A 17,773-nucleotide genomic window follows, 5' to 3' on the forward strand; every position below is an offset into this window, starting at 1 on the left:
TGCTCTGGCTGCCCTGTGAGCACAGACTCTCATGGAAGCAGAACAGCAGCTAAGTTGTCGTGCAGCACACGCCAGGGTGGCGGCTGTGCACCTGCAGAGGAGGGACGCACGGGGGGCAGGTTTCAGAGGGGCCCACTGGAGGTTTGAGTTTTGTGGGGATTAAATAATTACTTGCCAAGTGCTTAGAAAAGTGCCTAGCACATAGAAAGTGCCCAATCATTGATTCTTTATTGTTTTTTTTTAATTTTTTTTTTTTTTTTTTTTTCCCCCAAAGCCCCAGTAGATAGTTGTATGTCATAGCTGCACATCCTTCTAGTTGCTGTATGTGGGACGCGGCCTCAGCGTGGCCGGACAAGCGGTGCGTCGGTGCGCGCCCGGGATCCGAACCCGGGCCGCCAGCAGCGGAGCGCACGCACTCAACCACTGAGCCACGGGGCCGGCCCATGATTCGTTATTGTTATTAAAATACTGAACAGCAGCCATTTTTTGAGCACGTAATTATATTTCAGGCACTATTCTAAAGTGCACTACGTTTCTTAGCTCATTTAATTCACTCATCATTTTGAGGTGGGTAGTTTGTTATCCCCATTTTACACAAGAGGGACTCCTAAACCACTCTGCCTCCCTTTGAAGGGGGCTTCTGTGAGGGTCCTGTGCACAGTGACCCATTTCTAAAAGCCCATCCTGTTCTACATTATCAGCCAGGGAGCTATCACACTTAACTAATATTAATGGTCCCTCAAATCTAGCAGTGGTCTTCCTTGAAGAACCAAGTTCCAAGCAGAAATAAAGTGTGTGATGTCTGATACAGCTTTGAGTCAGCATGCTCCCTAACTTAGCAGCATCCTCTCAATGTAAGATTTGCAGACTTGGACAGAATTCAGCTATGGTCATCATTTCAACAATGGAGCTAATTTCAGCTTATTTCTGCAGTACTGGGAAAGTCATTATGAAATAAAAGTGCACATATTGGGAGAAAAGACAGTGTAAATCACTTATCGTCAGTTGCTGATGAGTTCAGCCAAAACTAGAGGAATCAAAATAAGTGGTGCTCATAATAGCCTAGAAATGTTTTTAAACTTTTTCATTCGGGGGAACTCTTGAGGGGTTGGGTTTCCGGCCGCTGGCATCGGGTCAAGCAGAAACTGCAGGCAGCAGGGCAGATAAACTTTTTAAAGTTCCCACCTACCATAAAGCATATTTTCGGAGAACTGTGAACGTGGAATAGCTTGAGAACGTCTGATTTGTAGGAAGTCCCTGTCCAGAGTCCAGCTTCTTTTGTGGTTGTTAGAGCATTGCTACCAGAACTAATCCGAGTTCTCTTGGTTTTTCCATTTGTACCGGCTGTGAGTGCCTCCTTTCCACGGATGTGGCCTGCTATTTTATGATGACCTTTCATCCTATCTCACTTCCTGCCCCTTTTGTTTTTAGCCATCATCCTCTTCCAGTGGTAGCGTGTTTGGGTCTGGAAACACTGGAAGAGGAGGAGGTTTCTTCAGTGGCCTTGGAGGGAAACCCAGCCAGGATGCAGCCAACAAAAACCCATTCAGCTCGGCCAGCGGGGGCTTTGGATCTACAGCCACCTCAAGTAAGTTGAGAAAGAGTTTTTCAAGTCCCTCAGTCCCCTAATGCGAGTGTCATCATCTTGGTGTTATCAAAGCGTCAGTGACAAATGTAGAAAGGAAAGAAAAGGTCTAGAAGGCCCACTTAAAACATCTTCCCCAAAGCAGTGTGATGTGTTTTGATTTTGTTTTTTATTTTTGGTTTTTTAATGAGATGTCCCATATAATCGTGAAAAGACTTCAGAGCTGCAGGGAGAGGACTGGGTATTGAGCTGCTCCCCTCTTCTCTCCCAAGGCCCAGATTGCTCTGTTTCTTAGGATTGAAATGACTTGAAATAAATGCAGGCAGACAAGCATAAATGAGATCAGCAAAACAAGCTGAGTGTGCTTGGAGAGGAGCATGTGGGTTTTCATTTGTGCAGTACTCTCTTGAATTTCCTTTAAAATTCGGCTACTATAGAGAAATATCACCCAAAAGTTGAAGCCTTCATTATTTCTCATCTCTTATGTTTTTGTCTCATTTTCAAATGAAGCTGTATCTTTCTGCTGGCACTTTCTTCTCCAGCTAATTTTTAAAATTCTTTGTTGATCTGTCTATTCACGGTTTGAAATGAAAGAAAATTGTTTGTTTAAGTCTTTTTGAAAAATATCCTGCTGCTGATGGAGGCTGAGATGAGAAGCTGGGAACCTGTCATCTTCGTCTTAGCTTCTCGTTTAATATGCTGTCCGTGAAGCTTCGCTCATCCGTTGTGCTATGCTAGATCTTAATGAATTGAGAGCTAATGTTCTACAGACAGGACAGATATTTCCTTAATATTAAGGCTCATGGGGTTAAAAGCAAAGCTCTCCATGCTGAGTCTGCCTTCTGGATTCACAGATCAGATATTTTGATGTCGCTATCCATCTAGTAGTAATATATAAGGAAAGATTATAGTCAATAGACACATACCTCTTAACTTGTGAAATTTTATAATCAGAAACTTTGTTCTTCAACTTGCAGTCTGCCAGGAGGAATTTAGACTCCTAGACTGAGAAGATCTTTGAAATCGAGTCTAGAGGTTTTCAGAAACTGTTTCTGCAGATGAAGTCTTAAGCAGAATCCTGATATGTAAAACAGATAAAAATAGAGTACTCGGAAGCAGGGGTCAAAAACCAGAGATACACCTGGGTGGTTTCCCCATCTGTTCCCCAGCTGTCAACACAGAACTGCAGGGCTCCATAGCACGTACTTTGAAAACATGATCCTTGTATAGCACTCTCCATTTTCCAGTAAGGAAACAAGCCCAAGGTGGTTAGATGATTGTTTTTTTGTTTTGTTTTCATTCACAAAGCCATAAAGTGGCAGATCTAGAACTTAGCTAGATCATACATAATGTGCCAAACACAGCATCTGGCACATGCTAGTTAGAAATGTGGGTTTATCCCATAGGTAGGTTATCATCTGTGAGATTGTGTTACTAGTCTATTTTGTTAAAACTTCGGTGTGTCATAATACCCTTGTAAAAATTCCTTTTCTCCTGGCTGATTTCATCTCTAATGCCGTGGCTCTTACCTGTCAAAGAATCACCTTCTCTCAGTGTTGGGCTGGAGCTGGCTTGCACTGGCTCACGAGAGCCAGCTGTGCACATGTCCCCCCAACTCCATGTTCAGTGACATCAGGGAATATTTGTTTACACCACTACAAATCAGGACCCTCCCCCTCCAGCCTGTTGTTCACTGGCACAGCATTGTTTCTAATTCTTTAATTCTGGTTTAAAATAAACACGTATCTATCTTAATACCAGATACCTTCTAGTCTTCATCTCCTAAACGTTGGCTATTGTAAACTAGCAGTTTACTCTTATGCTTAAAGGATGTTTAAGTGAATTTGAAAGGGTACAGGAAAAGCTTAACATTATTTTGTTTTTAAAAACTAAATGTATGATTTGATAGTGAAAGGGACAGGAATTCTCTGTATCCCTGAGGACTAAGTGCAGGATAAGAGGAAGGAACAATGGAGAAGAAGGAGCTAGAAGTCATCTGGGGAGGGCATTGTTGTTGCTACAGAACTAAGTAAGAATGCTTTCTGCAAGTCACCAGGGATGGCCTCTTGCTCCTTGGGTGACTCTGCAGCATTTGATACTTTGGAACCCCACTTCTTTCCTGGACTGTGGATCGACTCTGCTGGTTCTCTACCTGCCTCTCAAACAATTCCTTTGTTGCTTATTTTCTTCTCTTTTCTCTCTGTGATTGTGGGGTGTGTTCCCCATCATCATCTGAGTGATCACAGTGGTCTCCAGACTCCCTTCCCTGCTTCCAGTCTCCTCTACTGTGGTCTGGAAATCCATAAAATTGATTGTCTTAAAACTCTGCTTTTATTTTGCCACTGTCCCTATTCAAAACCCTTTATCCTACTGTCTGTAGGATAAAGTCCAAACCAACTCCTTAGGCTGAAATTCAGGGAGCTGGCCCCAACACACTTTTCTGACTTTGACTCACTTCCCCCAACACATTCCCTCTGCTTCGACCAGTATGTCTGCTTGCTGTCCTTCACACACAGACACACACCTCTCACTTCCCCCTGCTTCAGTGCAGGGCTCACACTGCTCCCTGCGCTGCACCCACCTGAACCTCCCCTCCTTCAAGGGCCGGTGTCAGGCTCTTTTTCTGTGCAGCTTGGCCTAAGGGTCACGTGGCCCACAGTGCTCTCTCCTCTCTGGATTCTTGCAGCCCTTGTGTTCCGTTCCCTCACAGGACGTCAAGCAGAAGGGAACTAGCCTTTCTTGATCACCTCCTGTGTGCCAGGTACTCAGTGTATATGGTCTAATCACTTCTTACAACAGTACTTTTAGGTGTGGCCGTCCTTGTTTTACCAATAAGGGAATAGGTTCAGAGAAGGGATGTGGACTTAGGGGGGTAACAGCCATTAAGTGACATAGCCACAGTTTAATCCAAGAATGTTTCCCGGCTCTGGTCCACTGTGGTGCCTCCTGAGGTCTTGCTGGCCTGCAGTGTAGCGGTGCTCCTCCCGGCTGTGCCTTGTTGGACAGCCCTTGTGCTCTTTCCACATGGCACTGCACATGCTCCCTTACAGATAGATAGCTGAGCACACATTGAGCAACCAGCAGCTCCCTCTGTGACATTTAGGCCCCAGACTGCCTGGTCCGGAAGCTGCCCTCTTTAGCCCTGAGAAGTGATGGGAACTATGTGATGACCAAGAAAGACAAGCTGGAAGTACTGTTGCTTGGAGTTGGCGTGTTCTGTATCCATAGGCTCACACTTTGTAAAAGTTTCTTCTCTCTCTCTTCCCCAGAGACTCTAGCAAAGATATGCTATTAACCCCTGGGGTCATTTAAAATTCGACCCCACAGTTACCTGTAAGGACCTACTGCCTCCTGAGTCTTGTCCTGAGGACGCTGGTTAGAAGCATTCTCAGCACAGTCTTTCTTTTTTTTTTTTTTTTTAATTTTTATTTCTTTATTTTATTTATTTTCCCCCAAAGCCCCAGTAGATAGTTGTATGTCATAGCTGCACATCCTTCTAGTTGCTGTGTGTGGGACACGGCCTCAGCATGACCGGAGAAGCGGCGCGTTGGTGCGTGCCCGGGATCCGAACCCGGGCCGCCAGCAGCGGAGCACGCGCACTCAACCGCCAAGCCACGGAGCCGGCCAGCACAGTCCTTCTGTTCAGAGACCTGAAAGACGTATTCGTGTGAGGATGTAGAAGCCGTTCGATAAAGATCTTTTGGGCCTGCAACTGTTCTTTAAGAAAATGTCTTGGAAAGTGTCCTGGATAAGAGCTTCTTGAGAGCCCCCTTCTCAGTGCATGTTGAATTCTTGTTTAGTGACTTTAGACCTGCAGAATGACATGGGACCTGGTCTCTGTGATGTTATTTATATCAAAGGTATATCAAGTATAATTTAATTTAAGTTGGGTCAGACTCTAATCTTAGATTATGCTAGTATTTTTGCCAGATAAAAGACCAGCGAGGATCCACATTGTGCCAGCAGGGTGGAAGCCCAGAGCAGATGCCAGTTTCCCCTGTACTTGTCACCCCCAAAGTGGAAGTTGCCTGGTGGCTCTGCGAAGACAGGTTTTCTTACTGGCCAGTTTATTCAGAAGTGAAGAAGAATCTCTACAGTGAAATATTGTTCCAACCACCAAGATATTCTCTTACTTACCATATTTTCAAGAGCTAGAGACTGTTATTTTGGAGCCATTAGGAGAAAACAGAGAAACACGTTGTTGACCATAGAAACAGAGAAAAGCAGACATCATTTTATGCCACTTTGTTTCAGAGCAGCTTAAATAAATCCTAAAACGTTTCAACATGTAGAGTTCCTTTTGAGACTGCAAATGACAGCTCTTACAACTTGAATGGTTTAATTCTTGTGATTTTTGCAGAATGAAAAGGATTTAATTTTTACGGCTCACCTACTCTGTGTTTTATTACACTGAATGTGATTGGGATATGGGAGGAGGAAGAGTTAAAGACAGAGAGGGGAGGTTATATTTTCTGAGGATCTACCACATGCCTGACTGGCTGCTCTATGTACATTGTCTCATTTGATGTTTACAGCAGCCTAGCATGGCCACAATTGCTGTCCCCATTTTTATGTTTGAGGAAGCTGGGACGTAGGAAGGTTCAGTTCTTGCCCAATGTCATAGTTGTTGTAGGTATTCTAAGCCAGGTCTGACTGTAAAACTCATGCTTGTTCCACTGTAATACGCTATGAACATCTGAAAGACAGGATTCTTAAACAGATAAAGGGATAAAGAAACCCAAAGACTTCTAAATGTTCTCTGACTTCTCAGGAATTTAAGTCTCCCAACATTATCCCCGTAAAATCATTTCCCCTCTGTATTTTGAGTTTCTCCAAGAGGAGATCTAGCCCCTAATCTTGCAGTTAGATTTGTGTGCTATTTGGAATTCTGCGTTGTTAGCACTAACAGAGTCAGAAAATTGCGGTCCGCTGTTCTTGAAATTCCAAGTAAAAGGAGTGACTGAGAAGCCTGTTTTCGTCTCCAGTGTCAAATGTCCTGCCATTGGTGGAACCAGATGTAACCTCCAGCTAGCTCATTAGGGGGAAGATCAGACTGTTCAAAGAGGACAGCAGGGAATAAATAATCCTGTGGTACCGTCTGTGAGGATGCTGGAAAGGGATCTGTAAATCACCCCGCTGTCAGTGCGTGACATACTATAGCCACGCTCTTGAACTGTCAGCACTAGTTTCACAGAGCAGGTGACCATGTGGTAGTCCAGGGCTCTGTGCCTGGAGAGTTGAGGTGATGGTGTCCCTGAGATAAGGCTGCTTATGTCCTAGCCTGTGGATCAAGAGCACTGCAACGGGAAGGATTCACAGAGTTGCCTCTCACTCTGGGGTGGGATTGGCAGCAGAGTGAGATGAGAGACGTTGGGATTGACAGATTAGGGGGTGGACCACCTCTTCACACAGCTCAGCTTTGAGAGAGAGTCGTTCCCTTTCCACTGCTCTCCTTTCTCCACCTTTACTTTGAGCGCCTGATGGGCTTATACAGATGTCTGTACTTCTCACTTGGTGGCGTAGAGTCCACTGCCCATTACCCACCCAGAGCTTATCATTTCAGCCTCCTATTTATGCCTGTGTCTTTGGGCATTGACCCCATTTCAGGATAACTTTTCCCTGCCTTATTGTGGGTACAAACTCATTTTACTAAAACGCCCATCCAAACATGGGGGGAAATGTGAGCTTCCCTCTCCCCCCCAAAAAAAGTAAAAGAAAAATTGCTGATACATAGCGTGCTCTTGGTGTTATCCAAGGCTGCTTCTGTGTATATGACTTTGGCTAGTTATATATTGCCTGTCAGATTTGCACTTCTTGTAACAAAACACCTCTCACCCATCTTGGTTTTCAGAAGTTTCCTTTTTTCCTTTAATTCTTGGAGCAGATTCAGTGCGTGGTTGAGGGAGTGACCTGTTAGATAAGCATCTAAAAGGTCAAGGGCTTAACTGAACCCCTTAGAAAGAGGAAGTCAGCCTGGGAGTCCTGCTGGCCTCTTCATGTTCTTGAGAACATCCCCAGCTCCCGTCAGATCAGAGGTAGGAGCAGTGCGGGTTTTCTTGTGTCGTCTGCCATTCTCGGAGCAGACCAGGCAACAGCAAGCATGCCCGACTAGACTATAAAAGCAGAATGCTGGAAGCGTTATGCTTGGTTTGGATTTGCTCTAACTTTATTTTCTCTAGTTTGACAAAATTTGAAGTTGGTCTGCATGTGAGGAGATCGATGAAAACAAGCCTTAGTCTTCAGGAGAAAATAGTCTCTTGTGGAGCTGCTGTCTTGGTCCTCTATTGGTGGATAGGCCTGATACCTGTGGGAGCACAGAGGAGTTTCTGCAGAGGACCCTCTTCATTGGGGCCTGTTGCTACCTCTTTATTTTGTGCCTGTAGGATCATGCCAGGAAATCCTGAGTCTGGGTACCAAAATGATTAAGAACTTGTCATCAAGATGCGTGCAAGTCAGAGAAGGTATCCATTGCGCTACAGCTCTGCTCCCTTGGATCCTAGACTTCTTTGTCACACCCTTCTCCCAAAACATCTGGCTGAGGTTTCATCCTTCTCTATTCTAAGAAGTAAATAAGGACATTTTGCTCCCTCTGACCTCCCTCACACACGTTTTTCATCTCTTCAGATACCTCTAACCTATTCGGAAACAGTGGGGCCAAGACCTTTGGTGGATTTGCCAGCTCATCATTTGGAGAGCAGAAACCTACCGGCACTTTTAGCTCTGGAGGAGGAAGTGTTGCATCCCAAGGCTTCGGGTTTTCCGCTCCAAATAAAACAGGTACTTCTATCCTTACTAGCTGTGGTTCTTTTTATACGTCTATTTTACACATGCGTAGATCTGGAAGATCTCTTGAGGGTGGTTCCCAAGGGAGTAGGATTGGCATCTAGATGAAGTGACGTCCCCCCCAATTTATTTATATATTTACCGAGCATTTGCTGTGTTCCTGACACTGCTCTAGGTCTCCTGAGACATGTTAAAAAGCGCAGAGTGCAGGCCTATGAGAACTTACAGTCTTCCTGGGGAAGAAAACATTGTAAATATTTAGGAATTGCTGAACAGCCAAAGTAAGGGAACACAAGAAAAGGTGATAACTGAAACATAAACAAGAGAGCATCCTGAGTCACAGACTTGCTTGGGTGTTCATTACCGTCATGGGCAAGACAGACTATCTGTTTAATTTTTTATGTCTGTCATTTTGCCCTTTTTCCCAAATCACATTTTTTTTACTTTTAATTGAGTATAACATACATAAATATATTACATGTACATATACAGTATCCACATATCATAGTGTACTGCTCAGTTAATTTTCACAGTTGCAATATGCTCATGTAATCAAGAATAAAGACTATTACCAGCACTACTCTTTATCCCAACATTACTTTTAAAGCATACATCTATAAACTGTGTGACTTTTTATAATTATGTATTATATTTATAATTAAAAATTTTAAACAATATATGTTTAGATAGTAAAACAATTCATTTCTGTCAACTACCTCTCTGTCCTATTTCTGTCTCAGAGATCTGCAGAGGGTCTGCATTCCTACCCTTGTGTGAAAAGATTTTTTTTTAAGGCAGGGGACATGGCGGGGGGTGGGGGCTTGTTTGTTGAGAAAGCAGTTTTTTAAACCAAACTCCCTTGAGTGAGCAGTGTATGGGAGACTTTGAGGTTATGCAAATCCCAGAGGAAGGATCCTACCTGAGGACCAGATGCATAGGTGGCTCTGATCTAGGACTGTCCCAAATTAGTACCTGGAATTCGGCCTTTTAGAGCCTAAATTGCTATGGTTTCCAAACGCACTGGGCCCCTTTACTCAGACCTGTGACTTGGGTGGGTTAGTCTTTGGATACTAGTTTTTGATACTCTTTTTCTAGAATTTAAAATGGACTAGAAATGAGCATTGCAGCTTTGTTTTGCCCCCAACCTTCCCTGCAGTGAATGATTTAAAAAGGAAAAGACTACAAGGTTCTTGGTCCTAGTTAACAGGGTAAATGTTATTTGACTAAGAAATTTTAGTTCGTTAATCATCAAGACTTAATTTATTTTTTTAAGGAACCTGATAATGTTTTCTTTGACTCATGTGTTTTTCTTATGTGTTCTCCCTATCCTGGGGTCCCATTCCAATTGATGTGAGAACCTGATGCTCTCATTTTTTTGTCTTAGAGAAAATGTATCTTCTGCCTTTCAGAATATTTTTCCTATTTGACTGTTTGCCCCATGAAACCGCCTAGATTCAGGACTGTAACAGAGAAAACTACCTTTCAAATACATGGGATGAATGAACTACTAAGCAAAAAGGGGGAGGTGAGGGTGGAGGAAAGACTGCTCTCCTTTGTGCTTCTGAAACTTTGTCTCTGCTGCAGAGCCAGTGTCCGTTCTCAAAGAGCTCCTTCCCTAGAAAGAGGCACCTCAGAGTATGGAGCACAAGGAAGGGCTGCTTTAGATAAAGCAGTTAACCTTCCTGCCGCTGCAGTACAAATGCCTAAGGGGTCAGGATTCTCGCTTTCTGCTCTAAGAGGGATGGATTTTAGATTGATGGGTCTTTGAAAAATTCCCAAAGTGTCCATCCTCCCTTCAGTACAATTGCATTAGAAAAGAACAGTGCTGGAGATTATTGGAGGGGGACAGACTGAAAATGACCTTGCTGCCATCCCCGGTCCATTGGGTTCACCCCACTGCTCTTGCTAGAGTTGCTGGCCTTAGTGGCAGTGGAGGGAGGTGGCGTGACACGTAACGGTTGGATGATAGGTGGTCTTTTGAGTCACTCAGACCTTGTTCCAATCCCAGCTCCACCACTTAGCAGCTGCCCCAACTTAGACAAGTGACGGATCCTCCGAGCCTCAGTTTCCTCACCTGTGAAGTAGGGATCCCAGGTTTATTGGGAGGATTAAAGCAAACCGTTATATGGCACCTGGCACGTGGAGGGCTCTCAGTAAATGAGATCTTTTATTATCATTGATTATTAGTAAGTTTATGTTTCTTCTGGAGAAGAAAATCATGAAAAGATGGCATCTAATAAAATCGAACCCCACCTAGCATCAGGAGTGAGTTGCTTGTCTCCAAAAATAAGACCAGAGTGACCATTCTCTTCCTATGTCATTTAGCTGTGACCCAGGTTTGTTGTTTGGGGGCATTGTGTGTGCGTGTATGTGTTGAATCTCCTCCCCTCCTCTGTCCAGTTTACCTTCTGTATCATTGTGACTTCTCATTTTTCACTCACCTTCCACCAACAAGTCTGAATAATTTGGAGCGCTAGATAAAGCCCTGTGTGTCTAGGAAGAAAGTGTAACTAGAGCTGGGTTCGGTCTTAAATAATTCAGCAGCAGGGGTTTTTTAGCACTTTTTTTTTTCCATTCTGTTATATTTGTAACTGAACAGTCTCCATTATCATGGCTTGGGATTTCACTCAGGGTTTTAAACTACAGAATGTTAACTCAAACATGAGCCTTAGCAAAAAGTATCTTCTCAGTTGTGCAACCACTTTTAATGGTAAATAAGCAAATGATTAAATCATGAAATGAAATAACAGTTAACTAGAGAATTTAGCTGACAGCTTTTCACACCCGGGTATTTGATCTTTCCTGCTTCAGGTGGCAGGCAGAAGCTTGTGGTGGGCTCATGCTTCTAATAAGGAGGCCTGATTGATCCCTCTACAACGGGATTCTCTTTCTGAAAGGGGCGAGAATAACATCCTTGTCTCCTTGAGCTGATCGCCCCTTTGCTTGTCCCTAGGCCACCGTCATTCCCTTTAGCACGTATCTCCTAGGCAATACTCGTTTTAAGAAATACTCTCCTTTAGAGCACGTTTCTTGTACCATTTTCTTCCATTCCATTCCACAGACACTCACTGATGGTCTCTGCTGATAGCCTAGAATGATTTCAGCAGTATCTTGGGGATTGGGAAGCCTCCTCAGAAGCAGAAGGGATAGTCAGGGAAGGATGGTCCATCGTTCTGCCTGATGGGCATCTTCACTAATCCAGGGAGGCTGCTTCAGGCACGCCTGACTCTTTTCTGTGCAGTCACCTAACAGTGTGCAGCCCGCCAGCCCGTGTTCACATGAGCAGCAGTGCTGGGGGCCTGCAGAGGAGTCCTGGACTCGGACGGCTCTCCTCACAGTGGATTGGTTGCTTTATCACATTTACACATTAGCCTTCCTCCAGAGAAGACATTCAGTGTGCTTGTTTATTGAGGAGCAATTCCTGACTACAGAGAGAAAGCATTTTTTTAAAAAATTTTCTGTACAAAGAGAGAGACTGGTGAGAGACATGAGAGCCATTAGGCTTTAAATAAATAAAAAGCCCCTGACTGAGCGCCAGCGCTGGGTGTCTCCCCATCCCTCCTATAACCCAGTTCATAGATTCTCCCCGAGAGGGGACTTGGGGCCTCTAATTTTATCATGTGGGTTTCTATGAAGTTAGATGCCTTGCCTGGGTGGTGATAAGTAATCAAATCTGGGTAGGGGTTGGAGTTTTTGAGAACAGTTTTTCAATGAGGAGTCTCACAGCTGCACACGGGCTGGGAAGGGACCTAAAATGACCATGGTGCTTCTTGGTGGCAATCTGACTTCACAAGATATAGAGCTGATGAGTCCAGCTTGCCTCTGGGAGGCACTGGGGATTTCGCAGACAAACATGGGGGCTGCTTGGTTCTTAGAATTCCAAGGAGCTCTCCCGAGTGGACCCCAAACCCCTCTGCTAGGAATGGAGGGGGGCGGCTTGGTGTTTGGTTTTAATTGTTATTGTGCTGATAGAAGGGGTGTTGCCCTTTGTTATAGCTCTTTGTATTTGAATTTCTAACGTATTTTCCCTTTTTTCCTTCCTCTTTTGATTTGGTTTCTCACTACTCATTGTCTTCTCTTCCTGTCTCCTTCTTTCTTTCTCCCTGTTTCTGTTTGTTTGCCTCTGTTTTGCTCAGGTGGCTTCGGTGCTGCTCCAGTGTTTGGCAGCCCTCCTACTTTTGGGGGATCCCCTGGGTTTGGAGGGGTGCCAGCATTCGGTTCAGCCCCAGCCTTTACAAGCCCTCTGGGCTCGACGGGAGGCAAAGTGTTCGGAGAGGGTACTGCAGCTGCCAGCGCAGGAGGATTCGGGTAAGCCCCCCGGGGAGGGACCTAGGGAAACCCACAAGCTCAGACCAGCCGAAAGCACTGAGGCCTGGTACTCTTGTTTTGAAAGGAAAGTTCCCTACTCTTGACTGTGAGCTGAAGGCCCCTCCCTTGAAATCAGCAAACAGGTCATTCTAGAATTCCTATTCTCTCTAGGGGAGGGCTTATTTCTTCCAAGCCAGACTCTGTCGACTATGTGAGTAGACGTTGCTGTGCCCTGATATGTCGAGTACTGATTGGCAGCCCCCCGTTCTCCTGGTGGAGCTAAGGGATTGGTTAAAGGACGAAAAATAGCCCTGCCACAGCTACCGTAGAGCCAAGCTCGCCCCTTGTGTGGTAACATCTGTTAGGAAATTCTGAATGAATAGTGTTCACTAGATTCTTTCCTCATGGGATTGTTGTACATTAGACCCATCGTCCTTGTGTAAACAACTTCGTGCCTCCCCTGCTCCACTCCAGACCCCCGGCGTGGGTATTCCGTCTACTTCATTCAGCTTCTGTACTGAGTACTACCCCGGCCCCCACACTTTCAAGAGTCGCGATGACTGCTCAGCTTTCAAAGCTGCTCTTACTGCCCGTGCACATCGTCACTTGAAAATGCCCTAGTAGGGATTTGCTTTTAATGACCCCAGAAATTCAGTCTGGTTGCCAAAACCCCAAGGAGAAAAAAGCCTTCACCACGCCACAAAGTCACGGTAAAATGCATGTGGCGATGACTGCGGAGTGTCTTGACAGAGGAGGTGTTGAGGTCTGAAATCCACGTCTGGTAGATCCTGGCCCTTGGCACTGGCTCTGGATGTGGAAAGCAAAAGATTTGGGGAAGGGGGCTTTGTTTTTGGGAATTGTCAAGGTACTTGGGAGCAGTCTTGGCAAGGTGATACCATCTTTATCTTGACAATAAACTTAAGTATGTTCTTTTTCATACCCTTTCTCCTCCATGAAAGATGCTGGTGCAGAAATACTAGCAAATTTCAAGGAAAGTGAGCAAGTTGATGTACTGTGTCTTGGATTTCATGTAGAGACTAATGGGTCTTTTAAGTTTCCCCCAGGAAACCCTGAGAATTAAAGTTAAGGAAAGCTTTTCGAGGAGAGTTGGGCCTAACTTAAACCAGTATTCTTGGCCAGTTTTGATGGACGCTGATTTCTCCAGTGACCACCCAGCCCAGAGTACTACAGAGTTGGTGGAAGGTTTTTGGTTGACTGGGAATTTGAGGTTTTATTTACTTGTTTGAAACCAACTATTTTCTTTACTAGTAGAAAAGTATTATATTCTGCCTTGGAGGGGCTCTCCCACATAAATCCCATCTGGCTGGTTAGTTGCATTTTGTCGAACAGGGTAACAAGTACCACCTCTGGTGTGAAATCTCCGGAAGAACCCATCACCCTTTTTCAAGTCCATGGTCTCTGACCCCACAGACATCTGAGGACTTCCCACTGTGGTTTATGAGAGGCCTGAGGCAGGAGTAGGAAAAGATCAAGACCAGTCAGGACCACTCTGGGGAAAAAGTACAGTGAGAGCAGGCCCATGGCATCTGTGCGTGTAGAATACACCTTACCTCGTGGTGAGCAGTAAATAGAATCAAGATCCAGAGAGGAGCTGAAGATAAATAAATGGGGGGCGGGGGTTGTCAACAAATGAGAAATGCTAAAATAACGGAATAGAATTGAAGAATTATTGGAGATAGAAAAAGAAAAAAATGTAGTGCTGCTTAATATCCAAATGACCTGCAATTTCCAGCCAGTGGCTGAAAACTGAAACACTGGACAAGTTGGATTTCATGTTGTATTCCTGTTATTTTTCTTCCCAAAGCTGAGATGAAGGTTTGCTCTGGCTCTGGCCCATTCTTTCTGAGCGGCTGCTAGTTTAAACCAGTCAACCAAGCACATCACCTCGATTTCTGCATGCCGTGCCCTCCCAGACTGATGAGGGTGGATTGAGGCTTTCGGGCAGCAGAGTGACAGCGCGGCCACGCTAATGAATCTGCTTTCTCCCTGGAACCCAGGTTTGGGAGCAGCAGCAACACCACATCGTTTGGCACCCTTGCAAGTCAGAACGCTCCGACTTTCGGATCGCTGTCCCAACAGACTTCTGGGTTTGGAAGCCAGAGTGGGGGATTCTCTGGCTTTGGCTCGGGCGGAGGAGGTAGGCAGCCAGATGTTCTTCCCTCACAGTGTTCCCTCCTGCCTTTTCCTCAGTAAATGCCCTCCCCACACACACACGCCAAAGAAATGGGTGGTTTTTACCTGGCTATTCAGTTTAGTATTTTAAAAGTTGAAAGTGGTTGAAAGACAGTGTTCTTTTTAGGTTTCATTTAGGCTTGTAACATGGTGCCATTGCTTACCAAATAAATGACTGACTTGATTTTCTCTCAAGATTTGAGAACCCAAAATGATAACCATCTTGCTAGACCTTGGTTTAAAAATCCAAGCCAACAGACTCAGAAAACAAGATGTGGAGACTTCACAAAATGTCTTTCATTTAGTGGACATTCAGATAGTGGAATATGTATGTTCTCTTTTTATCCTTGCAACACACTTATGAGGCACAGAAGTTAGGCAAGTTATTATTTTACAAATGAAGACACAGAGACTCCAGGAGGCCAGCTTGCCCAAAGGGCCGGACGGTGAGCAGCAGAGCCAGGCGTGGAACGCAAGTGTCCTGCTTCTCTCACCTCAAGAAAAAGAGGAAGCAACTGGATGGGAAAAGTAGAAAAAACACATTTTCCTAATGAGATGGATCTGTGTGGCACAGTGCAGCTAAGTGAGAGGGGCCGTGCCGGAGACCCTCCGCCTGCACCCAGCAGGGGGAGGAGGGAAGAACCCTAAAATACTGAGAAGACAACTCACCTTCCTGCCCGGCCTGCAGACGGTGGGCAGGAGAGCTTTCCATAGGGAATAAAGGGAGGGAAAGAATGTAGCCTGGAGTCCACCTTCGTCTTTCAAATGTCTGTGTTTTAACTTCACCTTGTTCATCTTTTTCAGGATTCAACTTTGGATTATCTAACTCGTAAGTGTCTGTCTCCAGTTTTGAGTCATTAAATAAGGATGGAAGAGTGTACAACCTGTGAAAATATGGACTCCTGATTTTTGCTGTCTTGTACATTTTGTATCCATTTTTCCTGTTTTAAAAGCTTGTCCTGGAAGCGTGGGGGTTCCGTGGCAGGTGTGGACTTGCTGATCTCAGTAAGAATATGGCAGGAGGTGCCAGGCCTAGCCTTCTCAAGGGCCATGCATAAGAGAGAGAAGAATGTGCCTTCCAAAGAGCAAAGACTAGAAGACAGGACTTAAGAGATGCTTTGCCTTATTTCCCTGTTAGTGTCTCAGAAGCTTCATGCTGACCACCGAGCTCCAGGCCCATTATCAAGTCTTATTTTTTGATCCTCAATCTAGTTTCTGTGTAGAATTGCATGACTTTAAAAATTCAGAGTCCTGAACTTTGAACACAGGCAGTTGCATGAGCCCTGAAGCCCTTTCTCGTCAGAGCAGGAGCTGATCCGCCTCTCTCCCGGGCTTCCTTGCAGGTCCGTCCAGGGCTTTGGTGGCTGGAGAAGCTGAGTGGCTGTCAGTGTGCCCTTCTGTTCCTGTGACCAGCTGCATTCTCAGCAACTCTTCGCTGAGCAACACTGGAGCCGTCCTGTAAAGTGGACGTTCTCATTGAAACACACACCCAGAAAAAAACAGCAGAAACCAAAACTCTGGAGATGCTTATGTCCTTGTTTTGTTTTGTATTTCGTGTTGGTTGTTTTTTTCTACTCCCTGCTATTAAACTGTTTGGTCTGTTTCCATACAGAACGTATGTAGGTTTTTTCAGGTCACAGCCAAGGAGAGAGGTTGCCTCGTTTCTGTGGCTCTGAGAAACCTGCACAGCCTTCCGTCAGCCAGCAGTGCATGTCTTCAAGGAGGGCATCAGAAGTAACCGGCATAGATGTGGATGAATCAAGGGAGTAGGAAGCTTCCCCCGCCAGTCTCCCCTGCTCCCTCAGACCTGGGGCCCTCCACGTAGGGAGGAGGTCGAGTGCCGGCAGCAGCCTTCTTGAGGCCATAGCATGGTCTCTCCCCTTCTTGTCCTTCTTGCTGTCGGGTGTCATGACCCTCAAGGTGCCCACTTTATGACTGGGTGGAGGGAAGGAGACACTTGTGCGGGCGTCACCACGTTTCAGAAGAGGTAGCAGCAGCTTACAGTGCAGGTGGCTGCGAGGGGCCTGGAGGACAGACCAGTGAATGCTCCTGGCGGCTCTGCTGCCCCGGGACGGCCTCTTCAGCACATCTTCTCGATTTGGCTCTTGGACCCTGGTGTCCCACACCTAATTTCTTCTCTTCTGGAGGGGAGGTGGGCAGTTGATTGAGAAGACAGCCTTTATCTCCAGTAGGTGACAGTGACATTGGTAACCACGCCTGGCGGCCCTCTGTCTGTTACCCACAGTGCAGATAACCCTTGGGTAGACCCAGGCTACTGCACTATAACGCCACAAGTGTTTGTGAGGAAGGCCTAGAGATCGTCAGTTCAGTCTCATTAACGTGTGGGTAGTGCAGTGTCTTCAGGTCGGGGCGTATGTTATTTCTTAGGCCTGTGATATCCTGGACAGCTGCTGACAAACAGGGGCGGGCTTGCATCAAAAGTACGTGTGAGAATTGGTGGTCTTTCGGGTCCAGAATATGATAGGGCTCTGGCTTGGGTCATTAGCAGGGGGGTTGGAAAGGGACAGTTGTTCAGAGTTTTACATATTGGAAAGTTGTATTTTGAAATGTTTTAATAAAAGTTTTCTGTGTGATTTAATTTGTCATGTTACAGCCAGGATGTGGCTTTGCTGGTTCTCTTGGCTTGTTGGGGAGGGCAGTCCTCCGCAAGGTGCCCCTGTGCCACAGACTGCCCTGCTGGCCCCTCTGCTGGTGCCTCACAGGCTTGCCCCAGTCCTGCAGATCTGATCCCGCGGAACTGAACATGGACCTGGACGCCCTAGGGCGTTGAAATCCATGGTTTCTTAGGCTCATCAGAAGAGGATCTCATAGTGCAGCACTGTTGGGTTTCAGGAACCCCAAACCAGGTGTCCCTGGGTGACTTATTTTGTTCTCTGTGCAGTT

At 45.6% G+C, this 17,773-nt stretch overlaps 1 protein-coding gene across 3 annotated transcripts in view; it reads left to right on the forward strand.

The window, feature by feature from the left end:
- Positions 1 to 17,463, forward strand: part of NUP214 (nucleoporin 214) — a 97,376-nt gene extending 79,913 nt beyond the window's left edge. For all 3 annotated transcript variants that reach the window (XM_058524310.1, XM_058524311.1, XM_058524312.1), the window contains 6 exons: positions 1,432 to 1,588; positions 8,210 to 8,362; positions 12,505 to 12,676; positions 14,695 to 14,834; positions 15,674 to 15,698; positions 16,213 to 17,463. In XM_058524310.1, coding sequence (XP_058380293.1) covers positions 1,432 to 1,588; positions 8,210 to 8,362; positions 12,505 to 12,676; positions 14,695 to 14,834; positions 15,674 to 15,698; positions 16,213 to 16,246 — 681 coding nt within the window. In that variant the 3' untranslated portion in view covers positions 16,247 to 17,463. The remainder of the gene's footprint in view (positions 1 to 1,431; positions 1,589 to 8,209; positions 8,363 to 12,504; positions 12,677 to 14,694; positions 14,835 to 15,673; positions 15,699 to 16,212) is intronic.
- Positions 17,464 to 17,773: the final 310 nt, after the last annotated feature.

This window comes from Diceros bicornis, chromosome 28 (genome assembly GCF_020826845.1).
Source record: "Diceros bicornis minor isolate mBicDic1 chromosome 28, mDicBic1.mat.cur, whole genome shotgun sequence".
Classification (NCBI taxonomy): Eukaryota; Metazoa; Chordata; class Mammalia; order Perissodactyla; family Rhinocerotidae; genus Diceros; species Diceros bicornis.